The 27,277-nt window shown below is 42.0% G+C and overlaps 1 protein-coding gene and 1 non-coding gene across 2 annotated transcripts in view; both read left to right on the top strand.

Moving 5' to 3' along the window:
- The window catches only part of SETD7 (SET domain containing 7, histone lysine methyltransferase), a 49,364-nt gene that overhangs the window by 6,567 nt on the left and 15,520 nt on the right, over positions 1-27,277 (top strand). Inside the window, exons 2-5 of the mRNA XM_060115609.1 lie at positions 2,340-2,469; positions 14,085-14,286; positions 17,991-18,180; positions 24,956-25,037. Coding sequence (XP_059971592.1) covers positions 2,340-2,469; positions 14,085-14,286; positions 17,991-18,180; positions 24,956-25,037 — 604 coding nt within the window. The remainder of the gene's footprint in view (positions 1-2,339; positions 2,470-14,084; positions 14,287-17,990; positions 18,181-24,955; positions 25,038-27,277) is intronic.
- TRNAD-GUC (transfer RNA aspartic acid (anticodon GUC)) lies at positions 19,426-19,498 on the top strand. Its single transcript has one exon. It is a non-coding gene; the product is annotated as a tRNA-Asp (tRNA).

Genomic DNA, 27,277 nt, shown 5'->3' with positions numbered 1-27,277 from the left:
ACCAGAGGATTCTGCTGTGATCTGATAGAGGGAGATTTCTCACAGCAAGCAGCCTAAACACCTTTAGAAAGGCAGGGAATCGTCACAAGTCTGAGCCTTCTTTCTGAACACACAGTGTCACCAGAGAAACAGCCATCATTCAGCAGCTTCTCTGTTCTCCCTCCCTAGAGCCTAACCAGGTGATGGGACTTCTGTTCACTGGCCTGTGGAAGGAGGCATGGGCGTGAGCATCCTTCATGGAGCAGGGTTGATTTTTTTGCTTTCATCTCAGTGGGGTTCAGTACTGTCCTTCAGGTGCTTTTAGTGTGTTCTGTGATGCTTCCAAGTTTCTCTAATATCTAAATGCCATTGCTGAGGGTACACCTGCAGTGTTTTATTCAGAAATAGGATAGGACTGTTGCAACTGAGCAAAGGTGGAAATGAATTAACGTTGGATTTTTTTTTTCCCCTTAGTGTTCATGTTTATCATAATATTTCTCTTGATCTAAAGTAGACTAACTAATTTTATCAAACATTAACTTTATAAAGTCTGAAATATGTGAACTGTTTTCTATGGGGAAAGTGTTTTCAATAAATTAGTAAGTACCTCAATATAAGGTCAAAATGATTATTCTGATAGTTATACCTAAATCAGAAGTGGAATACTAAATTTGTAGCAGTGCAAATAGCTAAATTTAACTTGATCTGAGCAATATTTCATAAAAGAAAGCTTTTAACTATACACTGAGTGGTTTTTTTTAATGAAAGGAGAAAAAGTAGATATAATTTATTTCAGTGAGAGAAACGCCATCAGTAGGTATTTAGAAAATAATTGTCCAAATTACTTCATCTGACTCAAGTGTCACTGAATTATGTCAGGTACAGTTTTTGGTTTTTGAGCAAGAAGGAAGCAATTGTGGCCTACTTCCCTCCTAACCATTAATTTCCTGGCCCTTGTTAGAAAAAAATTTGGGTTAAGAGGAAAGGAACCTTATTGATTGTGATTTATTTAAGTAGCCACGTTTTAATGTAATCTATTCTAGGTAATTCATTCTATGCAGAATCAGATGTAGCAGTACAACAGTGCATTTGTTCATTTTTATTTTATGTCTATGTAATCAATAATACAAATAAAGAGCTTTTTCGTTCTTTATAAGAGAGCTTACTTCCTATCTCTTTAAGGGATGATATTCGTTTATCACTTTAGAAGAAATTCTTCTAGGAGAGGAAAGCATTCATTGTGGTGATATGCTTTGTGTTTTCTTTTATGTCTGTGAGCCATCTGGAAGCCACATTTAAGTGTTTAATGTCCCTGCATTGCACACAGTATTTAATGCTTTTATACCTTTCTCATCCATGACTCAGGTCATTAACCCAGGAGAAAGCCAGTAGATTAACTGCTGCCTTCATTTTCACCCGCCTCTGCAAAATTAATTCACCAGAATGACTGGGGAGACACCAGTGAGGTGACTCCTGGGTTTTGTGAAATATGTAGATAATAATAAAAAACCTAAACGTTGACTGTAACCGTAAATATAAGAGTACACCAATCGGTGACCCAAGAAGAACCAGCAGTTTAAAGATCACAGTGTAGTAATTGCTGCTGATGTTCAAAATCACTGCTTAAATGGTCATGTGGATACTTCTAGCTACATTTAAAGCACAAACCCTCTGAACACGGTGGGTAGAAGGTGTATGACAAGGTGATTACTGAACATTCAAAGCTGAAAGATTTTGTAAAGTAAAGCAGTAAGTTCAATGTTAAGTTTAAGCTTAGAGGGACTCTGAGTTCATGTGTCAGTACAATGAGGTGTAGATATTAGGGCAGTCTTGAAGACGTGGCTCTATCCTTTTCAGAGGGCGCCTGGCTAGCAGTGCTCCACATCATACTATATAATGATGTATGAAGTCGTATTGTATACTTAGTTCTAGAACCAGATAACTTATTGCCAAGACAGTGTGCCATCTCAGCTATGTTTCCGTGAAGCATGAGAGATCGGGGCCGTTAATTCCAAACGTAAGCAGTACCCTGTGGGGAAGTACTGGGTCAACTGAAACTCACACTGCAGTGTTATTATTGAGAATAACTCTCAGTCCCCAGTGAACTATGAGCGTGGTTTTGGTTCATAACCTTACACGTGTCTAAGGCCCTCTATTGTGGACCCGTCCTTTCTAAAGTGTACCTAAGAGCGGAGTTGATGGTGCCGATGCCGGCAGAGAAAGCTTGGTGTTCGCTCTCCCCTCAGGCAGGGAAGGGACCCCTGAGCTGCATGGGGCACTTGCTGGCAGCATCTGAGCACAGATGATGGTGGGTGAGCGTGGACGATGTTAAGGTTTGCCTTGTGTTTCCCTTTCTCCAGGGCACCTGGATGATGATGGATTACCGCACGGCTTCTGCACAGTCACCTACTCCTCCACAGACAGATTTGAGGGCAACTTCATTCACGGAGAAAAGAACGGACGGGGGAAGTTCTTCTTCTTTGATGGCAGGTAGCCCTCACGGTTTTGTTTTATTTCGTTTGTTGGGGGGCGGGGAGTAGGTACCTAATTACTTTATTTGGAGGAATGATATGAATGAGAGAATTTTAAGTGAATATTTCAGTACCATTTATAGAAAAGTCAAAGTAACCCCAACATGCATGTACTGCTTTGGGGACCGGGGATGTCAGTCACCCCCTGTTACTGAACCAAGCTTGGGTCTGCTCACCCATGTGCAGTAAAGCCAGTCTGACATCTGGCTGCGGTGAAGGAAGGTGCAGCGTTGAGTGCAGGCGCCAAGCAATGAACCCAGGGCAGTTAGTGCTCAAAACACCCCAACTCCCAGATGGGTTTCAGGGGAGGGAGGGGAGTCCCAGAGTATGTGATCAGCTGGCACACATTTCTCTGCTTGGTTGATGGTGAGGGAACAGGGTGGTGTCACAGGGGTTAACATTACCAGCAGGTCTGTGGGCTACATAGTCATGACCATGTCTGACCTCAAGTAATTAATTTCTTCCATTTGGTAGTGGTTTTAGCATCTGCAAAACAACTCCGGGAATGTGCATCAGCTCCTGTTATCTGGGTACTTCAGAGAGGAGATCCAGCAGAGGATATGGGGGAGGGTCTGTCCCGGGAAGGTCCCATAGCGTCCTGCTTAGTTACACCCCCGTGGCTATGGCCTAAGACTCAGCTCTGCCGTCTTTGCCTCTAAGGGTGTGCTTGTCAAAGAGAGCCTCTGCCGTGCCAGATTCAGGGACGCCCATCTTGCACAGGTGGGTTAGGTGGTCACGCAGGTCTTTGATGGATTTCACCTCCTCGTTCAGATGAGTCTCCATAAAGTCACACAGGTGGGGATCGTTTTTGTCAGGGACCACTGTGTGTAGTTCCGGTAGTGGCTGATTCACGCTCTCTTCCAAGTGTAATGCACACTCACTCTGTGTTCAGCACACTCTCGGACATCGTGGTCCAGTTTCTTGATCTCCTTTTGAAAGAAGATTCAGCCACCTCATTGGTTCAGCAGCCTCATAATTTTCTCAGCATATTCTCTTTCCTCCTGAGATTAGTCAGGAGACTATTTAGCAAAGTTCTTCAAAGCCATATCTTCACGGTCCAAGCAGTAAGATGGGTAGATATAGGAGGGGTACAGCTCCAGACTCAAAGTGTTCTAAATGCTTGTCTTTGGGGTGACTGGACATTGTGTGCGATACCTTAATGCTGATGTCGTAACTAGTATTTCCTATGTTCTACCACTAGTTAAAATATTTTTCACAGCAGGGTTCTTTTACCTTGCTTTCACCCCCTGTATGAGAACGCTGAGAGGCAGAAGCTTCTCACCCTCTTGAGTCAGGTGGAAATAACTAGGACTTTTCTCTTTCAAGAAGAGATGGGGTTGCATGGGCCCAGCTTTCCAACAGTGACTTTTTTTTTTTTTTTTTTTTTTTTGGTACGCGGGCCTCTCACTGTTGTGGCCTCTCCCGTTGTGGAGCGCAGGCTCAGCAGCCATGGCTCACGGGCCCAGCCGCTCCGCGGCATGTGGGATCTTCCCGGACCGGGGCACGAACCCATGTCCCCTGCATCGGCAGGCGGACTCTCAACCACTGCGCCACCAGGGAAGCCCAACAGTGACTTTTAAGCTGTGCCAGCTTCAGAAATGAAAAGTGGTCGTATGAATTTCTCCAGCATTTAGAGGAATTCAGAGCCATGGAAGGACTAGCTCTTTTCATACCACTTGACTGGGTAATTCAGAAATGGATTTAGCTAAAGCAGGTTATAGGATTCTGTGGGACACAGCACTGCTTACTGTAAGCTCTTGACATTGGTGATAAGCTGAAGCTTCCTTATTCCTTGGAATTCCTTCAGGAAAGAAAACGTCTAACTGATAGTTGAAGGGTGATCGCAGGGACTGGCTTGTAACCCAGAATCCCTTTTCTGTAGGTGGAGTGAGTTGCTTTTAAAAAATATTAACAGGTCCTCAGGCTCTCAATTATCTGATATGAGGAGGGGTGAGGAAAGCAATAAAAACCTATCAGAAAACTTTTGTCAATTTTAATTTTAATTCCAACCTTCTCTTTCCCATTGTCCTCAACCCCACACCCCACCTCTTTTTAGCAGAAATTGGTTTCCAAACTATTCATGTTAAATGGTCGAATATTCTGCTTTCTTTCTTCTGCCCTGGTGGATAACTGAGTCCCGTAGCAGCCTCTTACTCGATTTGGTATCAGTGCTTTCTTCTCTCACGATGCCTTTAACCTGTCCAGAAGGAAACTTTTCCTGCCTCACTGCCATAGAAGTTTATTTATAACTCTTTTCTGGAAAGTGTCACTGTTTACCTCATGCAATTAATCTTTTATTCACTCAGCAAATATATATTTATATAAATGTCTTATTTCCCCTACAGGAGAGAGGTTTCCTTGAGGGCACAATCTGTATCTGTTCCATCTTCTATGCTTCATAGCACTTTCTGTTAATTTGGTATTAAAAAAAAAATTCTCGCTGAATGAGGATGGGAGACGAAAAAGAGGGTAAAATTCACACGCACACACATACACGCACACGCACGTGCACATGCTGCTGTTTTAAATCTCATAGTTTGAAGGTCATACCCAGTAACTGACTGACTCTGGGAAAACAGTCCAGCAGGCTTCGTTGAATTTAGTATTGGTTACTGGCTTGCTTCACAGACCTGAGACTCAGCGAGCTGAAGGGCTAGGCTGAGCTTCCCAACCAGTGTGTCAGGAATGAGCCCTGCGGGGCTGAGTGGGGCCTGAGACTTCCCAAGCACCTCCCTCCCTCCCTGTGTCAAGCCAGTCACGTCTGGCTCTGACCAGCTTCATCCAGTTCCCCCAGTGTGCTGTACAAATGCAGTGATCTGCATGGGAGTCATGACCAGGGAAAGCTGGAGCACTGGCTGAGGCTGAAGCACTAGGCCAGTAACTATCTATGGAATAGAAAGACATTCATTGCCTTTCTTTTTCCTTTTAGAGGCACGAATTCACTGGTTTTTATACCTACCACTCAAACACCTGGAGAGACTTGGGTCCAATGGTAGACTCAAAGAGTGGTGGTATTAGCAAGGACCTGAAAAGTTTACACTTGTTAGCCTTCTGCAGATAGATGGGGGTAATACCTTGAGGGGAGAAGGTCAGTATCACTGCTTTTATGACGTGGGATGAAGCAGTGTGGTGACAGTTTCTCAAAAGGTCCTCATCACCTTCATTCGTAAGCCCAATGATGATCATGTTATGAGACATCTGCTAAAAGGATTGGCGGAAAAGTTAGTGAGTGAGTCTTATGACTGAAATAAAGGCTGTGGAATCTATTAGATCTTTCTAAGGGGGATGCAGGGAGTGGCCATGGAGAGGTCAGTCACCACTAATGAAGCAGCACCTTAGTTTACACTGCTCTATTAATTTTTCTCCCTATTACTGCTCCCCATTTTTAGGGTCTGATATATTGGGTAAAACAAAGTGGGCACTCAGTGCTTTTACTGCCAGTCAGGAGGCCTTAGTCTGGAAAAATTCCTCCCAAAAGGGTGACATCAAGGTTTTGAAATAACAGTTGAGGAAACAAAAGGTTTATGGTAGAGTTTTTAAAAGTTGTTCAAACCTGTAGTACTCGCCTATGTTCCCATCAGAGGCTTTATTTGCACTTACAGGAGGCTGTGTTTGGAAAATTCTAGTGTAGTGACAGAAGATTTGGCCTGATGCATTCTAATCTTATATAAAACCTGATGGCGATTTTTGTTTTTAACTAGAGACATGATTCATATACAAAAGGCTGTACATATTTAACATATACAACTTCATGAATTTGGAGTTAAGTATACGTTCATGAAACTGTCACCACAATCTATGCCATAGACTGGGTGTGTGGTTTATGAGAACGTTTCAAACAAAAAAAAATTTATATCAAGAAAGTTCTGGAATCAGTTTTCCCCTTTACGTAGAATATGGTAAACCTGAATAAGAATTTTAAATATTCAGATCACCAGGAAAGATGGCCTGGAAAAACAGAAGCAGAATATTTTATTTTTTTTTTAATTACATAGGTAGCAAATACTTGGTGGAAAAAAGAACTTGAAAAAATACAGAAATGTAAAAAGTGAACATGCTCCCCCCTTTTTTTTACCCCCATCCTCAGGTCACAGAGGTAAACCGCTGTTGGCAGAGAATTTAAGCGTCTTATTCTCTGCCACCACTGTTGGCAGAGAATACTCGAGGTAAAATAAGGAACTAGCTATCTATTTCTAAACCAGTTTAAATAGCCAAAATGTACATTTTTACCTTTTTACTACTGTGTCAGCTTCAGAAGCTTCAGAATGTTCGCTAGTTTTGAGATTGTTTTTTTTGTTTGTCTTTTATAAATTTATTTATTTATTTATTTGTGGCGGCGTTGGGTCTTCGTTGCTGTGCGCGGGCTTTCTCTAGTTGCGGCGAGCGGGGGCTGCTCTTGGTTGCGGTGCGTGGGCTTCTCATGGCGGTGGCTTCTCTTGCTGCGGAACATAGGCTTCAGTAGTTGTGGCTCACGGGCTTAGTTGCTCCGCGGCACGTGGGATCTTCCTGGACCGCGGCTCGAACCCGTGTCCCCTGCATCGGCAGGTGGATTCTTTTTTTTTTTTTTTTTTTTCTTTTTGCGGTATGCGGGCCTCTCACTGTTGTGGTCTCTCCCGTTGCGGAGCACAGGCTCCGGACGCGCAGGCCCAGCGGCCATGGCTCACGGGCCCAGCCGCTCCGCGGCATATGGGATCCTCCCAGACCGGGGCACGAACCCGTATCCCCTGCATCGGCAGGCGGACTCTCAACCACTGCGCCACCAGGGAGGCCCTCGGCAGGTGGATTCTTAACCGCTGCGCCACCAGGGAAGCCCTCCCCCGTTTTTAAAGGAAAAAAGAAGATTGTCCTAAGATTAGGTAATGGGACTTCCTAACTGATCCTGGGATAATGGCATTTATGCAGCGAGGAGAAAGGAATCTTGAGGCTTTGTTGGGGTGGTTCCTGGAGTCCTCTGGCACCAGTGATTTGCTGGAGTACTCTGGGGTATTACAAAATGTTTAGTATGCAGAATACTTTGATTTACACATCTCTGCTTTTTATACCAATCCCAGATTCTGGATGTTCATGTTAATATATGTTTTTCCTGAATTGTTCTCATCTCAACCAAGAGTGGTGGATGTAAAGACAATTTAGCAGGACTTCTCGAAATCTTAGAATGGTAACAAGAAAGAGATATTTCAATGCAGATTGACTTTGGGCTGTGAGATATTAGGGCATCATGTGGTTTTTAGCCTGATTGAGATAGAGATAAGTGAATTCATTCAGGTTTTTTTTTTTTTTTTTTTACATTATTGATGCTTCCTCCTGACATGCCAGTTAGATTTCAAGATATTATTTGCTACTCCATGACTTCATCCTCCTCTGCCCAAGTCATCTTCTGATGTTGATTTGCTCCACTAACGAATCCAGCTAAGTGGGCTCCTTGTAGTTGATCATTGACCAGGTAACCTAAGAGAAGCTGCCCATCTGATGAGCCACTGAGAAGGCTGATGTTTTCCAGGTGACAGGTCCATGCAGGAGTTCTTTTGTTTGGTTTTTAGAAAGTGCTTGGTCACATTTTAGAGAAATTGGAGCTGGAACTCATGTCTCCTGACCTCCCACACAAGGCAAAAGTCCCTTCTGTATTGCTTTTGTTGGAACCAGGCTCAACAAATACATTCATCTGTATTCTAAGGAACAGTTCTGATCGAGGCAAAGATTTTTGTGATGTATAAGAAAGGGAGAGGGAATGAGGTGGATAGCTTTGAATACCTACCATCTGCTCAAACGCTGGACAGGTAGCCTTCACAACAATCTGTGAAGTAGATTTTATAATCCTTTTTTGTTGTACTTATGAAGAAACTAAGGCATAGAGAGATGAAATAACTTGCCCCAGGCGACCTCGTTGGTAAGAGCTGGAGCTGAGATTCAAGCCGAGTTGAACTGGAAGTTTGTACCCTTTGACCAGCATCTCCGCCTTTCCCCATCCTCCAGCCCCTGGCAGCCACTGCTGTACTGACTTTCTATGAGTTAGGCTTTTTTAGATTCCACATATTAGTGGGGACATACAGTATTTGTCTTTGTTTGACATTTCCCTTAGCATAAGGTCCTCATGGTCAAGGATGGATTGTTATTGTTATCATTATTCTTATTATATTTTATTACTGCTGTTACTATTATCCATTGATAACAATGGCCAGCAGGGTTTTCTCAGGGTTTATTTTTAGAGAACAAAACTAAATTTCACTAATTCCTCTTCAAATATTTTACTGTTATCTTGAGCCTTTATAACAACCAGAACCTACAGACTCATAGATCTTCTATTAAAGGATAAGAAACTTTGAAGATAGTGCACTGGATTACATGGAAGCATTACAGAGCTCCATTCAGTTTGCTTGTCACATCTTGGAAGAAGTTGAAGTTTCTCGTTGCATATAGCCCCAGCAGATGATTTGGGTTTGTTATTGATGTTCTTCTTTACTTAGTTTTCAAGATTTTAAGAGATAATATGTAGTATAATGTTATATGTCAGTAATATCTCAATTTAAAAAAAAGAGATAATATATATTGTCATATAACTAGTTCTTAAGACAATGTTTTAATACTAAGAGTCACAATTTAATTTGGTTAGAGACCGGAATTTAAAGTAAAATTATCATTCATTTAAAATTTCCCTCTTGATTCTATACCAGACAAAAGAAAAGGAACACAGTGGGGGAGGGAACAGAGTTTATGCCTCAGGAGCTGGAAAGCCCCAAACCTTCAGGAGTCCAAAATACGAAGGAAAGCCAAAGCTGTTTAGTCTCCTAAGAACACTTTTGTGTATTCAGACATTAAAGAGAATTTTAAAATGAAAATAGTTGGATAGATTGCAGCTGTAACAGTCTAGGTAAACAATTATAAAAAATTTTCATTTCTTTGCAAGTTAGATTTTCTCATTTAATTTAACACTGGAAATTTAAGTACAAGAGCTTTGATAAAACAGATGAAAATGGTCTGTGTATATGGAAAGAAAGAAATCTAATTAAAATTGATTTTTACATTTTCTCCATGTTTTCGAGTTATTTGATTCAGATGTTGGTACCAGAAAAATCAAACCATTTTTGCAGCTTCTTAACATACTAAAAAATCTGCCAAGATGTTGAAAGAAATTTTAAGAAAATACAAGTCAAGAACATTGTGTATGATATGATCCCCTTTTTTTTTTTTTTTTTTTTTTTTTTGCTGTACGCGGGCCTCTCACTGCTGTGGCCTCTCCCGTTGCGGAGCACAGGCTCCGGACACACAGGCTCCGCGGCCATGGCTCGCGGGCCCAGCCGCTCCGCGGCATGTGGGATCTTCCGGGATCGGGGCACGAACCCGTGTCCCCTGCATCGGCAGGCGGACTCTCAACCACTGCGCCACCAGGGAAGCCCCCCTTTTTGTTAAAAAAAAAAAACCACACAGGTGGGAAAATGCTTAATATATAAATGGAAAAAAGTCTTAACTGGTAAATGCCAAATTGGGTAAGAGTACTGGGAGTTTCTACATCTTTGTAGTGTTTGATTTGTTTGTTTGTTCATTTTACAATGAATACATACTACTTTTTTCACTTAAAGAAGCATTTATTCCATCCTTCCCTCAGACAGAGAGGGATCTTTCTTACTTGTGTGGTTTTTTTTTAAGTAGTATATATATATATATAATTTATTTATTTTTGGCGACGTTGGGTCTTTGTTGCTGCGCGCAGGCTTTCTCTAGTTGCGATGAGCAGGGGCTACTCTTCATTGCGGTGCATGGGCTTCTCATTGGGGTAGCTTCTCTTGTTGCGGAGCACGGGTTCTACGCGCATGGGCTTCAGTAGTTTGTGGCACAAGGGCTCAGTAGTTGTGGCTCATGGGCTCTAGAGCACAGGCTCAGTAGTTGTGGCGCACGGGCTTAGTTGCTCTGCGGCATGTGGGATCCTCCCGGGCCAGGGCTCAAACCCGTGTCCCCTGCATTAGCAGGCAGATTCTTAACCACTGCACCACCACGGAAGGCCTTACTTTTTTTTTTTTTTTTAAGTAGATTTAGAGCAGTGTTGTCAGTTTCTTTGACTATCTATTCCAGTGTCTCATAACTATTTCCCTGATGCTGCTGTTTTAAGCCAAGTTTCTCAGTAGAAAGCTCACCATCATGTTCATGAAAGTGCATGCTTAATAATAATAGCCGTTATTTATTCGAGCAGTCATTATGTCCCAGATCATCTTCTAAGCCCTTAATATGTATTAACCCATGTAATTTTTAATAACCCTATTAGTACTGCAGTTTACAAATGGAGACATAAAGCATAGTGTTTAAGAAACTTTCCTAACTTGCAGACTGTATGCACATACACTTCATATAAAGAATCCTCCCTGCACTTGAGAAATACTCTTAGCATCCTTATGTTCCCTCTCAATTTTCTCTTCTCAAAGCAAGATTATCCCAGTTCCACTCTTTCATTTAGGAAATATCACTTGAAGATATGCTGTGTTTATATGTTAGGGAGGAATACATAATGCCTAATTTGTTCCTGTAAAGGGCTTACAATCTATTTAGAGAAATAGGACCCGTAAGCTGATCATGGATAAAGACGTGGCACATCCTGTATTATTAGTCCATGACTAGGCTTCAGTGACTGTGGTTGCAGAGGTCAAGGTGGACTCTGTGGGAAGTAAGGCTCCATATGGAGGATGGGTAGGCTCTGGGAAGGCCAGTGATGAGCACACCTTCCTCCACAACGCAGCTCCCAATCCAGTTTCAGCAAGAAAGATTAGAAAGTTATTCCACCATAGCTACTTCTCAGATATGACCAGATATTAATGATTGAGTTGCTACAAAATAGTGCCACTTTCTCATAGTCGATTTCTTTCTGAAATAGAAAAAGACCAGAGGTTGGAGAATATTCATTCTTTTCCCAAAGTCATTTTTGTTTTGAATTTTAAAAAAGGAAAATGTGACCCGTAACTTTTTTTTCCTGAATGTGTCCTCAGGGATTTTAAAAGTTTGGTTACATATGTTTTAAGGGAAGACGCAGGGAAAACATAGTATAGGAGCTAAGATACATAGATGTGTGCTTGGGGCCAGTGAATAAACTAATGTGGGCAGAGGATTCTAGAGCGGGAGTCGGCAAACCTTTTCTGCCTGGGGTGAGATAGTAAATATTTTAGGCTTCTTGGGCCACATTCGGCCTCTGTTGCAACTATTCAACTCTGCTGTTGTCATATGAAAGCAGCCACAGAGGATACGGAAAGGAATGTTCATGGCTGTGTTCCAGTAAAACTGTATTTACAAAAACAGGCAGCCGGCCATGGTTTGCCAGCCTCCTCTGGAGGAAGAAGTTAGAAAGAAAGGTGGTGCCTTTAACACCAGACTAAGAAGCTTTTATTTCCTTTGAAATAAAAGGATTTCAAAGCCTTATCATTTTTTATTGCCCTGGAGACCCCAGTTCATGTGATAACATGCCCCCGTTTTGTTATCAGATTCCATCCAAGCTACCAAAAAAATGTACCAAGGAAGCTAAGCTGTTTCCTCAGGCAGGGGCTGGAAAACAATGCAGTGAGTTTTGCTCTCCAATACCTAAGAATTTGCATTTGGGAATCTTGTTTGTTGAGCTATGGGAAAGTGCAATTTGTTCTTAGGATTATGATACTAATAAGGTTAGGTTCTGCTCTGAGGGAGGGCGGGACAAACTACTGGACATGACCTGGGGGAAATATGTGCAAACCCACATGACTGGTTAAGTGATTCATGAGACCCATGCCTTGTAGATTTCATCATAAACCTAAGAAACATTGGCAGACTCGTCTGTCAGGGGATAATTCTGCCCAAACATACACAGTAACATTTTGAATGCTGCTGAGAATTTAAAGTCAATAGGGTCACCAGATTTAGCAAATAAAAATCCAGAGCACCAAGGTACAATGGTTCAGATAAGCAACGAAAAATATTTTAGTAAAACTATATCCCGTTCAATATGTGGGACATACTTATGCTAAAAAATCATTTGTTGTTTATCTGAAATTCAAACTTACTGAGCATATTCTGTTTTATCTGGCAATCCCCAAAACTGAAGATAGATGATTAAATAGTTTTTTGCTCTGTCTATTGCATCATTATGTCAGTGGATTAGTAATCCTTCACCAAGGTTCTTTTTTTTTCATGGCGGGAGTCTAATGACAGTCGAATCTCCTTAATTCCGACCTCACTGACATAGAATTTTGATTATTGATGCAAGGGCTGTGCTAAAGTGCACCTTTTTCTCTTCATGAATTTACTAGGCCTGTTTATCATTGATAGTACAAACAAAACTGAAAGAGCACGATTTATCTCCTTGGGAGACTACAAATAGTATAATTATAATGTAATCAGAGGCTATCGTTATTTAGACTGTGTTTTTCATTTAATAATTACAGATCATTCTGTCATTCATTAGAGCAAGACAACACTTTTCCAGGCAGACTCAGGTGCAGCCACCTTGGTCCCCATGGCCCCCTTTGGGTTCCACCTGTCCCCAGCACCTGTCTCCTGGTTTTGTGTTTGTCTTGTGCATCATGCTTTCTAGATCCTCACACGATGCTCACTACTTGAAGGCACCCTGTAAATGTCTGTTAGTTGAATTAATGAAAGAGTGTTATCTGCACATGTTAAAATGATCAAACCGTCTTTGTTGCTAAACATCTTACTTTTTAATTGTAAAAAATAATTTGAGCTGGTCTTTCCCCTCATTCCAGATTTCAGTTCATGAAGGGAATTTTTGGATAAAGTTAGTTTCATTGCATTATGGCCTTTGCGAGGCTGACACTGAAAACATGTATTGAAATTCCAAAAGTGTTTTATGAGGAGAGAGAAAGATTCTTGTAACATCACCATGAGCACCCTTGTGAGCTTTCTTCTGTTCTAGGACGATGGGTCTCCAACTTCATCAGGCTGCTAATATTAGCAAGGTTTAGGGGGCCATCTTCCTTACTTGCCCCTATTTCCCATGATCGCACGCACACACAAGTAAATCCCCATATATCTTCCAAAGAGAGGGATGGGGATACTCTTGATTGGATACCAGTTATGGTTGTCACCAATAAATAATGCATTAATGGCTTAAGACAGATAGGCAGACATCTACACGTTCTAAACCACATTTGTATTATTAGAGACCACTATATACAAGCCATCTGAAAGACCCTTGAGAACTCCCAGTGAATTCTGGACCACTCTTGAGGGAAATTAAACATGAGTGGTTTATGTGTGGAAAGGGTAACACCAGAATTTCTATTGCCCAGTATTGGTTGGCATCTAGCCTTGGAAACATACTTAGATGAGGTGTGTTCTTTTCCACCTGTGGCTTCTTTCTTCTGTATTTCCTCCAGTAGAGAAATTGGATTAATAGGAACCAGGAGATTAGGAATTAAATCTCCCTCTCAGTATCTAATCCTACCCACATCTTGGGAGTATTTTTCCTAGCAGTCTCGGAGAATTCAGGAGGATGTACTGAATACAGGCCAGCATTGGAACAGAGCTGGGCGTGGTGTGATCCTTTCTTTTAAGAGAGTTGAGTCACTGTCTGACTCTTCTCTTTTGTTCTCCCTTCTCTCACAGCACCCTGGAGGGATATTATGTGGATGATGCCCTGCAGGGCCAGGGAGTTTACACTTATGAGGATGGAGGAGTTCTCCAGGGCACATATGTAGAAGGAGAGCTGAATGGACCCGCCCAGGAGTACGATACAGATGGAAGACTGATCTTCAAGGGACAATATAAAGATAACATTCGGCATGGAGTGTGCTGGATATATTACCCAGTAAGCCTCACGACTGTTCATTTTGCTGGAAAGTAACAAGTTTTAAGACAATGCTTCGAGTCTTCCCAATGAATAACAAAATGTATTCTCTATCTTAGAAAATGTGAGGCTGTGAAACTTGAGAGTCAGTAGCTGAAGCCAGCAGCTTAGGGGGATATCCTCTCACTGTTTCACTACTGACTTAGATTGTTGTCCTCCGATCTACTATGAATTCCTCCTCAGGATGGCTTTGGAAAGGAATGATTAGTCACGATGAAAACAAACTGGGACAAACTGGTTTGATTGTACCACTAATAAAGACAAAAATATACTGCTTTTAAAAAATATTCCTTTGGGATATAGAAAGAGATGGTGAAATGTCTTATTGCAATTAATGTTATTCTTTCTCATATGTAAGAACTGATCCAGCAATTTCCCATCTTTTTGGACTTACTACACTATTGTTACTTGATTTTACAATCCTCCTCCCTGCTTTCTGGTTTATCTTGCTTAAATCAAGGTGATTAAAATTAAGTTGCCTTTTAGTATTTGATAACATTTTATGATCTTTCTGGAGCTGACTAGAGCAAAAAAATGTGGCAAAACCCATGGCTGGGAATTAATGCTGTAATTTTTCTTTGCATTTCAAATACCCCATCTGTTTGTAGTGAATTTCCAGAAAATGTTTCAGAAAATAAACCTGAGGAAATATTTAATCTAATATTTTATTTTGTCCAGAGCTTAAGTCAAAATATGTTTTTTTCTTACTCTTAACCGCATCCTCTTATGATTTAAAAGTATTAATAAAAACATGTATAACAAGAAAAGTAGTCCCAGCTAAATCTATTTACACGTTATTGTTCTTAAAAAATAAGTTATACTCTAGGCATAAGAAAAAATATTGTAAAACATTTTTAAAAATAATTACTAAAGCATTTACACATTCTCTTGGTAGGATCTGCAATAGCTCACAAGTCCTTTCAGTTACAGAGGGAGAAGAGATGGAGGTACTTACCAGTTAGGAAGCCTGAAACTTTTGTTGCTTCATCAGTAGGCAGGATAAGCTTCCTGCTGCCCAGTGCTGGGAGCTGCCGATAGGACAGTGAATCTTGAAGTCTGGGAAAGTGGAATTCCTCATGAGGGTGGGTCTAGGAAAGAGGTAATGGATTACCAGATTCTCCCACTACCTGTCATTTGACTATGATCAATTTAAGTCCCTAGAGGAGATCAACGATGAACTAAGGTGAATGGATCCGATTGGCTCAATGTAGTTGCATTTTGAAACCTAGAATGCGCAGCTGCATTTTAGCCTTCAGCCTTAATCGCTGTCTTTTAAAGCACCAAGAGAAGACTCTGCCTTAGGAAGGAAGAAGCACTAGGGAGTTACAAGCTGTAAAAATCAACTTGGTTGATAACACTTTGTATATAGTATCTGTTGGCATTTGGGGTCGGGGCTGAGGGAGGCTGGTAATCACACCCCACTTGTTCTGCTCTCTGGACGGGGGATCAATTAAGAAATAGACATAGGGATCAGGGATCAGGATGTTGGTTTCATTATGGCGGAGTTGGACTGGACATGTGGCCTGGGCTTCTACTCTTGCCCCTCTGAACTATACAGATGGGCCAGCTGCCCACAGAGCAGCTAGAAAGCTGCAGGTTTCCCTTGGGGAGTCGGGCTGCCTGGGGGAGCTTCCCCAAGGAGAGGAGAGGAATGAGAGGGGAGCAGGTGCAGCCTGTGGGCACTGCCAGTTCCCAGGACAGGTGAGCGAAAGTGCAGAACACATGACAGCAGCAGCTTAATGCTGTTAACTCCTGCCCAGTAGAGTTGGGTGTCAGTGGGTGTGTGAGATCCTGCCTTCTCACTAATCAAGTGAATGATTTCTCCTCCCGTGAGGGGGAGCCACTGAGCAGAGGAGAAAAAGGAGCAGTTTCTTCCCCAGCACCCCTGACACAGCCAACAAGGAAGTGTTTGTGACATGAAGTCAAAGCAGGAACAAGGGGAGGCAAAAATAATGATCCTCCCTACAGGATTTGTAAGCTCACTCTAAGGACAGTTTATTTCTTTCAAAATGTGACCTTGAAACAGTGATGGAAAGTTTTTAATTAAAAACTCATAACTCCTTTTGGAAAAAAAAAGAAGCATCTCTGCTTTATCATTCTAGACAAATAAAATCATTTGCCCCCAAAACTGGAAGTTTAAAGCACATAAGGGGGAAGAAAAGCGTGAGACCCTAGAAAGACAGAATCTTGTTCTGAAGAAATAGTCACGTTGATGGCTTATATTAGTTACGGCATATAAGAAGCATAAATACTCTAAGACCATTCAGCTCAGTCACTGAAAGCCTGAAGGCAGATCTTGCAAAAAGTATCATCCCCGTTCAGGCTGGGTTATTAAGAATTAACTCGGGGAGGAGAAAGAGCAATAATACGTCCCTAATGCACTTTCTATCCGTGAAAAATGCTTCCAAGTATTTTTCTTTCTATGGAAGTGCTGTGATTCGTTTTTTAATTGATAACCTTTCTTCTCCAAAGAGCAATTGGACTACGATGAACTGTAGAAATCCTGTACCTGGTCGTATTTCTTCCTGTTGTCTCTCTGTAAACAGCATTTGGAATCACTTAAAAGTCGTCCCACGTCACTGACTTTGAGTAGCTGCTTCGAGAACCTTTCAGTTGGGGGAATATCCAGGCTTTTAGAAGATGGCATGGGCTTACTAGTCTTGTGTCAAACCCACGAAGGTCTTAGATTTTCAGTTATCCCATAAGGACCTTCTGGATGGGAAAAAAAAAAAGGGAAACATCTCTTGCACCCTAGATTAGATTTTTTTAAAGTTATTTATTGGTTTTAGTATCCCAATTCAGTTTTTAAAATGTTTATTTCACCTACTGTATCCCTAGTACTGGTACCAGGATACAGAATTCTCTGATAGCCTCTGCCCTAAAGCATTTAATGACCCTTTGGAATGAAGCAAATGACAGTTAAAGAGGAAGCACAGCTGACTCCTCTCCTGGAAGGAGGGATAAGGGAGAAGTAAATAAAGACGAGGGGGGGAAAAGAGGTGATGGGGAAGGGAGTAGAATTTAGTTGATCTTTTTTCACTTTTCTTTCTAACTCCAAAAAAAGTGATGGTATAGAATTCTCAGAAAGGCAGTGTCCAGAAGTCCTTTTGTTTATCCCTTAGAAAGTGCAGATAACTCTCATTACTCATGTATACTGAACTAGTTCTTAAGTACCTTGGAACTAAAGATTTTCTTAATAGACCAGAAATCCGGAATTCAATGTTTGAGAAGTGAAATCATAGGAATAGTAAGACTGTCCTGCTACAGATCCTCATCACATTTGATATTGCCCCAAAGTAATCCTTAGTTACATTTCCTTTCGATGATTGTAACTTACATCACAAATACAACATGTTTGTTTCTTAGATAACAAACCAAGTTAGAGTATCAGTAGCTTGTCCAAGGATTATAAAGCACAACTCCGTCTTTGACTCCCTACATCAGGCTATATGCCCCCTGTGCATATAACTTACAGGGGACTGGATGGGGAGGGGAGAGATGCATCATGCTTTTCATGCTCATGTGAAAAGCTCTGCGTTCTGAAACTGTTATGATCCATATTAGTGCTGTTAACCATGGCAGTGCACAAGAGAAATGTCTTGCACTCGTGTCATATAGATAAATACTATATATAATATTTTCTGGTTTTGGGTTTCTCCCATCAGGATGGAGGCAGCCTTGTAGGAGAAGTCAATGAAGATGGGGAGATGACTGGAGAGAAGATAGCCTATGTGTACCCTGATGAGAGGACTGCCCTGTATGGAAAATTCATTGATGGAGAGATGATAGAAGGGAAACTGGCTACTCTTCTGTCCACTGAAGAAGGAAGGCCTCACTTTGAACTGATGCCTGGAAGTAAGTTGCATCTGCTTCAGACGGGTTGCTCTAATTCCAAAACGGGTTGTTGCGGCTTAAGAGAAGTTAATTTCTTTGTCTAGTCTGGTGTATTAGCTTGGCTGCATAACAGATGCCTCAGCATCTCAGTGGTTTACAACAGCAAACACAGGTCTGCTAAGTAACTGTACTCAACTGGTCCAGGTGGGGTGTGGCCAGGCCAGGCTGGACCTGAGGCTTCTAGTCAGCTCTGAGTCTGTTCTATGTCTTAATTCTGGGCCCAATCTAAAGGGACAGTGGTGGCCTGGGTCAGTTTTCTCAGGTGGTCACAGGAAGCCAGAGCATGAGCAGACACCTATGATGCGTCTTAAAGCCTCAGCTTGGAACTGACACAAAGTCCCTTTCACCCACTTTTCATTGGTCAAAGCAAGTCACATGGCCAAGGCGGACATCAGTGAGACAGGGTAATATACACGGTGCACTTTAGTGGCAGATGCTAAAAAGTCATCTGACAAGGGCACAGCTGTATAATTCTAATGCACAGAAGGAGTGAAGAAATGACAGCATTAATTCAATCAGTTTTAAACATTATATCTCAGGGAAAAAAACTTACAGTTTAATGATTTAACTGATAAAGAATCAAATTAGGTAGATCTCCAAGTTGGTACAGATTGTAATGCTGATTCAGCCTGAGCTCTGACTGGGAAAGATAAATGCACGTTGGCACCCGGGCCCTCTTCAAAGTCTAGCATCTTCTTGGAGGACATAGTCCATACATGAATGAGCCTATTGAAATCAATGATAGAAAAAATCCTATTTCCTTTTCGAAGTACAGGATGGGGCTTCCCTGGTGGTGCAGTGGTTGAGAGTCCGCCTGCCGATGCAGGGGACACGGGTTCGTGCCCCGGTCCGGGAAGATCCCACATGCCATGGAGTGGCTAGGCCCGTGAGCCATGGCCGCTGAGCCTGCACGTCCAGAGCCTGTGTTCCGCAACGGGAGAGGCCACAACAGTGAGAGGCCCACGTACCGCCAAAAAAAAAAAAAAAAGTACAGGATGGCACACCAAACTTTTTTTCTGAGTATAAAATTATTTCTTGTAGAAAATCTGGAAAATATACAAAGAAAAAAAATCAAGATTTTGTATTTTCAGTGGCACAATATTAAGAAAGCTAAATTGGTCTGATTCCTTGAAATATGCGTATATGTATTTCCAATCCAAGTTAAGGTATAAGGGAGAATAAAGTAGAAAAGATAATGCAGGAACTTCCCTGGTGGTCTAGTGGTTAAGACTCCACACTGTCAATGCAGGGGGCCTAGGTTCAATCCCTGGTCAGGGAACTATATCCCACATGCCACAACTAAAGATCCCGAGCACCGCAACTAAAGATCCTGAGTGCCTCAACTAAAGATCCTGCATGCCGCAACTAAGACCTGGCACAGCCAAATAAGTAAATAAATTTTTTTTAAAAAAGAAAAGATAATATATCTAGGCACTGATAGGCCTAAATAATACTTAGCTGTTTGGATTGGAAGGAGATTCTCCAAAGGGTGGTAGTCCAAAAATAGGAAGCCTAGCACTTTACATTTAGGTCCAACTTGGGTTGTTATAAATGTCTCTGGTTTTGTTTTTTTAAGTTAAAAATTGAGGCATTTTAAATGCAATATGGGATTCTGGATTGGATCCTGGAACAGAAAAAGGACATTCGTGGAAAAACTGGTGAAATCTGAATAAAGTCTGGAGTTCAGTCAATACTAACGCAGCTATGTTGGTTTCTTAATTTGGACAAATGTACCATGTAACACAAGAAATTAACATTAGGAGAAGCAGTGAGGGGCATTGGGAGCTCTCTGTACTACGTTTGCAACTTTTCTGTAAATTTAAAATCATTCCAAAATGAAGGGTTTTTTAAGTGTAACAGTAATCTTTGAACTTCAGACTCTAATATCTGCACTCTTCACATCCATTCCAAAAGGAGACAGTGTTATAATGTTTAGAAATGAGTAGACTCCAGCTAGGGGAGGATCCCACTTGGTGATGCAGATTTTTAAAGTGGCAGCATTTGGAAGTGGCAGCATTTTTAGTGGCAAGAGTCTTGGCCTTAAGAGTCACTTCGTTTGAGTCTCAGTGTCAACATTTACTGTATTATGGTTTTGGGCAGGTTAGTTATCCTTTCAGAACCCGTTTTTTTCATTATAAAATACAGATAGTGGCCCCTACCATAAAGCCCCCATCAGGAAAGTTACTGTGATTATTACATTCTCCTTAGTATAAGTACGAAACACATTTTGGGAAGTGAGAGTGATCATTCTCGGGGGATGATGATTTTTCTTAGAACTCCTGGTTGCAAATAACAAACACCCTCTTCAAACAACTTAAGGCCAAAAAAAGGAGGGGGGGTGGATTTATTGGCAAGATTCCTATAGGCCTCAGTTCTTTTAAGGATAGGTTGAACAATTTGGGTCTCAAAAGGGTCAGGAAAGGCTTCCCTGGTGGCGCAGTGGTTGAGAGTCCGCCTGCCGATGCAGGGGACACAGGTTCGTGCCCCGGTCCGGGAAGACCCCACATGCCACGGAGCGGCTGGGCCCGTGAGCCATGGCCGCTGAGCCTGCGCGTCCGGAGCCTGTGCTCCGCAACGGGAGAGGCCACAAGAGTGAGAGGCCCGCGTACCGAAAAAAAAAAAAAAAAAAAAGGGTCAGGAACCATAGCTGCTCTGGGTGACCGGGAGGCACCAGGCACAGTCTCTACTCTGTGTTTGCTCCTTTTGTTTCTCTCTCCTTCCTCTTCCAGTTGCAGTGATTGAACCACTGACTGGCTGACAGATGAGGGCTTTCGGGTCATGTGGCCTCTGGTCCAGTGGTTGAGGGAGGGGAAGAGGGAAACAGAAATCGAGTATCTCACCTAAAATCCTCCTCCAACTGCCTTCTCCTCCTTTTTCTCTGTGCTTTTGGATCCACAAACTGCTTCTCTGTCTCCACTTACTTCTTGCTGAGTTTCTCCTTGTGCCTCTGCCTGGAATTTCTTTTCTCATCTCTTTGCCTCTTTCCATAGGAATTCCATTCCCTGGCTAATGTCTATTCCATCTTTTTTTTTTTTTTTTTTAACTCAATTATCAGCATCACCTGGATGTTTCTTAGAAATGCAGGCTGTCAGGCCCACTTTGGGACTATGAAATCAGAATTCCCATTTTTTTTAATTTGATTTTTTAAAAATTTTTTATTGGAGTATAGTTGATTTACAATGTTGTGTTAGTTTCAGGTGTACAGCAAAGTGAATCAGTTATACATATACATGTATCTACTCTTTTTTAGATTCTTTTCCCATATAGGCCATTACAGAGGACTGAGTGGAGTTCCCTGTGCTATACAGTAGGTCCTTATTAGTTTTTATTTTTTTGGCTGCGTAGCTTGTGGGATCTTAGTTCCCCGACCAGGGATTGAACCTGGGCCCTAGCAGTGAAAGTGAGGAGTCCCAACCACTGGACCGCCAGGGAAGTCCCTGCCTATTCCATCTTTACAGCTTGGCTCCCCTCTTAGAAGTAACGTTTGTCAAGTGAATGGATGAATTCTAGTCACAGGTCATAGTACCAACGATAGGGGAAAGGAGGAAGAGGAAAGGGTGCCTTCCGTCTGCCTGGAGCACAGGCCTGTCTAAGGGAGTAGAGGGAGGGACGGTATGCGTTGAAGAAGATGCATCAGCTCCTTGAGGGCAGGAAGACATGTGACTCCCACTTGTATCTGCACAGCCCCTAACACAGTGCTTTACGTGTGGTTGGCACTTAGTACATTTGTGAGGAAAGTATTAGTCTAAGGAAGGGAGATGGGAATTCACAGGAGAATTTCTGCACAATAGAATGTGTATTCCACAGAAATATTCAGTTTGAAAGTGGTTTTCCTTTTTTTGAACTAACTTCCTTTAATGGGTTGTGTGCTGGTCCAGATGCATTCCTCAGCCTTTCCCTGCCCTGCTTTACTGCATGGGGTTTCTGCCCCTTGCAGGCTGCATTTCCCAGGTCCTTGTGCCTCTGGCTTCTGTCTGGGTTTGGCCACAGGCTGGGGACACGGAGAGGGACAGGAGCAGGGAGAAGCCCTCTCTGTGTCCAGCAGAGTCCCCAGCAGTGGCCTGTCTCCTGATTCCATCTCCCAGCAGGACGGTTCCCCTCGGGTCCAGCTTCCCTGGACTCCCCCAGCTCTAGAGCTCCAGGAGTGCCTCTGCCTCTGTCCCTGTGGCTCAGGGTTTTGGCCTCCTGCTCTTGCCAGTTTCTGCGCTCTTCACTGCCCTGTTTGGCTTCCCAGCTCTTCCATCCTCTGTGTAACCAATTCCCTGTATTAAATTCTCTCTCTCTGAAATACTCAAATGGTCTGTTTCCTGGTTAGACACCGACTGATCTGGATTGTTTTCTGACTTTTAGTTTGAGACATTAATTTGGGTTTTATTTTATTTATTTATTTTAGTTTTGGCTGCGTTGGGTCTTCGTTGCTGCGCACGGGCTTTCTCTAGTTGCAGTGATGGGGGCTACTCTTTGTTGCGGTGCGCGGGCTTCTCATTGCGGTGGCTTCTCTTGTTGCAGAGCAGGGGCTCCAGGAGCGTAGGCTTCAGTAGTTGTGGCATGCAGGCTCAGTAGTTGTGGCTCACGGGCCCTAGAGCGCAGGCTCAGTAGTTGTGGCGCACTGGCTTAGTTGCTCCGCGGCATGTGGGATCTTCCCGGGCCAGGGCTCGAACCCGTGTCCCCTGCATTGGCAGGCAGATTCTTAACCACTGTGCCACTAGGGAAGCCCGTTAATTTGGGGTTTGATTGTATAAAAAAAGGAAACAGAAAGAGGACCCGGTAGCCATTGGTAACCACTTAGGAATTGCTTAATGGAATAATTTGTGATGCCTTAGTACCTAAAATAATTGACTTTGCCGGAGCAAGCCCTCCAGTTCCAAAACGTGTTTCTTTACTTATTAGCCTTTGGAACACCGTATGTCTTCCTTGTGCTCTGGGAGGATGTTCTGAAGCTAATTCTTTGCAGAGAACGAACGTTAATTCTAGGACGGTTGTGTACCTTCGTTTCTGGAATAAATTACTAATTGGCTTCTGAACCACTTTAATAGAAATAAGATGACTTTGTTAATGCTTTATCAAAAGCAGTCTGTTCTCCTTAATTCTGCTGAGGCTGAATTTATTTTTAGTGAAGGAGACAATTGCCAAGGGTGGGTGGTTGGATTCTATAGACTGTGTCTAGTATGAAAAAAACCACAAGAAAAATTTAAAACTATTATCCAATCTGATCTGACCAGAGAGATCTCAAATTTTCATGACAAAGCTTTTTCTTGATTAAAAATTGTAATTACACAAGCAGCTTTTAAACCATATGAATAAAGAAAATTCAAAAGCAAAAATGGGATTTTAAGAGATACTTCTGATGGCTGTTTATTAAGACCTGAGAACGAAACTCCAGAACAAACCTAAAAGCTATCCATTTATATCTTGCACAGCAGTCTGTAATTACTGGTGTAAACCTGCCTATAGGAAGCATGTTATCTAGCCAGTCAGTGACTATTTCATTCTATCACATATTTTTTTTTTTACACAGTATTCCCTCGGCATTGAACTTCTTTAAATTTTATTTTATTTTATTTTTTTATTTTTGGCTGCGTTGGTTCTTTGTTGCTGTGCGTGAGCTTTCTCTAGTTGCAGCAAGCAGGGGCTACTCTTCGTTGCGGTGCTCAGGCTTCTCATTGCAGTGGCTTCTCTTGTTGCAGAGCTCAAGCTCTAGGCACACGAGCTTCAGTAGTTGCAGCACACAGTCTCAGCAGTTGTGGTGCATGGGCTTCGTTGCTCCACAGCATGTGGGATCTTCCCGGACCAGGGATCAAACCCGTGTCCCCTGCATTGGCAGGCGGATTCTTAACCACTGCGCCACCAAGAAAGTCCCTCTATCACATATTTTAATTAGAACTAATATTACCACATGTTACCGTTCCCATCTACTAAGCATCCAATTGCTGTATTCAATAATAACCTAAAAATATCTTTTAGCAACTCAATTCAACATCACAAAGTTCAACAAACAAAACAGCAGATTTTAATCCCCTCAGATAAGAATATTTGATGTTATGGCTATATTTGTTATACTTATGATTCTCCAATCATAAATTATCTTAGAGGTGTAACATCAGTTGTACCAAATGGTGTGGATGATGCTTAGATGTAGACCACCCAGGTAATTCCAGATATTTGTAGAATGAAAGAGAGAAAGTAAATTATGCTGTATAACATGGTATCCATCTTCATTATTATATTCTTGAATAAAGTGAAAGCATTTCAGGAGTAATATAAAAATTATTTCTTTAGATTAACTTTTTCCTGATTATCTGTATGTATTTTTTCCACTTAGATATTCAGGAAAAGAAATAAAACTCATATGTGTATCTTTTACTAGGTAACAAAATGAGGAGTTGGGGTTTATCTATTCACAATCGTAAATTCTCTTAAATATAATGAATGTTATTTTAATCACCAAGAGATTCATGATGAATATGATAGAGAATGAAACTAAGAAATTTATTATGTTTGCACATTTACTCAGCATAAGTAAACTTTTTTTTCCCTAACCTGCTCCAGTAAACTTTCTTATCATAAAAACCTATTATCATTAAAAAAAACTATCCATTTATATTGAGGAATTTCATTCTAGTTGATCTAACTTGAATAACATTTTTCATTATTTAACTCTTTCTGGTCCTGTGGATAGAGAGAATGCTCTTCCCTAACTCTGGGCCTTGTACTGAGATTTTTGTTTGCTTTTTAGGTTCGGTGTACCACTTTGATAAGTCAACTTCATCTTGCATTTCTACCAATGCTCTTCTTCCAGATCCATATGAATCAGAGAGGTAATTTTTTCCATGTGGTTTAAACGGCACCGTTTATGTGAGATTAAATAACCCTCATGATAGGAATTATTGCTCCTCGGTGGCCCTCTGCTAAGGCCAAGTTCTTGAGCAGAAAAAAATATTCATATATTCTGAGGAGAGGGAGTGTTTTTATTGTCATATAGAATCTGTCCCTGTAAGGAAATTTTTCCACCCATAAAGCCCGGAACAGCTTGTGTGTCAGTCCCAGAATGAAGCTTCTACAAAGACAGCAGTTGGGCCAGGAAGCCAGCTATGCCCTGCTCAAGTGTCCCCTTTCTTGGGGCTCTGGTGCCACAGTGTGTGCCTTAGCCCCTGCTGGCCCCTAGGGAGCATTTCACACTCTTGAAAGCTCTAGCCGAGGCAGGGACCAAATGCCTCCTTTTCTACTTAGCCCAGCTGAGGGGGTCTGGAATGTGAGATAATTTCTTTATTCACTGAGGGAAGACAGGAGTGAAACAAAGAAAATACAAGAAGCATAAAAACATTCCAGCTTATAAATTACAAGTTTCTGATTCTATAAGCTCCCTCCCAGAGTGTCAAGCCCTGTTCTATTTCATACCCTATCTAAACTCTAAGCTCTTGATTCCTGGTGTGGTTTTCTCTGGTCCCCTGCCTGGGGTTCTTATTCCCCAGTGACTGGCCTGTTGGTGGGTAAGAGTGCCATCTGCAGTTGGCTTTCTCTCGGCCTCACTCTGTAAGCGTGGCTTCTATTCAGTTTCTGTCCCGTCCCCATCTGAGAAAAGGCCTCTTCCCTGGTTTAACTGACAAGGCTGACACCACAATGTCACAAGGAATGAATGGCCTCTTTCTTGACACGAGGCTCTGGCCTGTTTGCAGGGAGAAAGCTTTGGTCTCTTGTTAGCCCCCAAAACACAACAGTACCGTAACCGTATGCATCAGTCATTTTTTGTTACTGTCATTGTGATGATGCCACATAACAATACCCTCAGACTATCAGTGATTTATGAAAGCAAACATTTTCTTTTACGCTCATGCTTCTGTAGATTGGCTGACGTCCAGCCACTTTTGACTGGGCTCACCTCGGCTCAGCTGGACTAGGCTACACTCCAGGTTTCAAGTTGGGTTCCAGTCTGTCTCACATGCCTTCATTCCAAGACTCAGGCTAAGGGAGCAACAGCCCCCCTGGGCATCTTCTTCTTGTGGAGATGAATGGAAACTCAAGGAAGCTGGCAGAAACTTGCCATGCTTCTTAATATCCAAGACCTAGCTTTGCAGTCTGCCTAGTCGCAAAGCAGATCACATGGCCAAGACCAAAGTCAGTCAGGCAGGGATGTATCCTCAGACCAAGCTGAAAGGCAGTCATGCGGCCAAGCAGCAGGACGTATAATTCTGTCCCAGGGAGAGAGTCAAGAGGTAAAAGCAATAATTCAGCCTTCCAGCCCATCAAATAAGCAGAAGATCTACATAACAGAAATCCCAGATGACCAGTTCCACCAGAGTCATTACATCACAGGGGCCAGAAGAACTGAAATCCTGTGGATGGGGCATGTACTTACTTACTAAATCCAGTTCCATAATCATGAGTGCTGTTTTCTTACAAACCAGTGGTTGGCAAACTTGTCCTATAAAGGGCCATGTGGTCAGTATTTTAGGCTTTGTGGGTCTCTACGGCAACTACTTAAGTCTACCTTTGTAATGCTAAAGCAGTCGTAGATAATATTGAACAAATAGTTGTGGCTGTGTTCCCATAAAACTTTATTTACAAAAATGGACACAGCCAGATTTGGTCCTTGAGCTGATCTGCTATAAACTCCTTTGTTGGGAAGTGCTTATTGGATATATTTTATTAACTATTTATCACTCTTTCATGTAAAAGATTCATCTCGGGGCTCCATTAAAACAGTCTTTCCCTCCTATTTGGCACTGAGAAACTTAGGTAGAGCTTTAATTAGCTTTGGGAAATGTTCGCCTTGTTTAGGAAGACAGTGGAAATTGTCATTAATTAAAACAGACAACTTTTTAAAAACCTTATATCAAGCACTGAGTTACCTTGTGAGTATATACTAATAATCCCTTTATTAGAGAGAAGTGAGAGAAATAAGTAACAGTTCTCCAGTTTCTAATGCCAAAATATGTGGTTTCACTGTTTCTTACTTCCTCATTGGATTATTATGAACTGACATTTTGGATTCCGTAGCTATAAGAATATTTTGGTGGTTGATGTAAGGGATGACATATCAAACTAAAAAAAAAATCAT

Source organism: Mesoplodon densirostris, chromosome 1, assembly GCF_025265405.1.
Source record: "Mesoplodon densirostris isolate mMesDen1 chromosome 1, mMesDen1 primary haplotype, whole genome shotgun sequence".
NCBI classification, from domain to species: Eukaryota; Metazoa; Chordata; class Mammalia; order Artiodactyla; family Ziphiidae; genus Mesoplodon; species Mesoplodon densirostris.
Note: the sequence above shows the minus strand (reverse complement) of the source record. Positions and strands in the feature narration are given on the sequence as shown.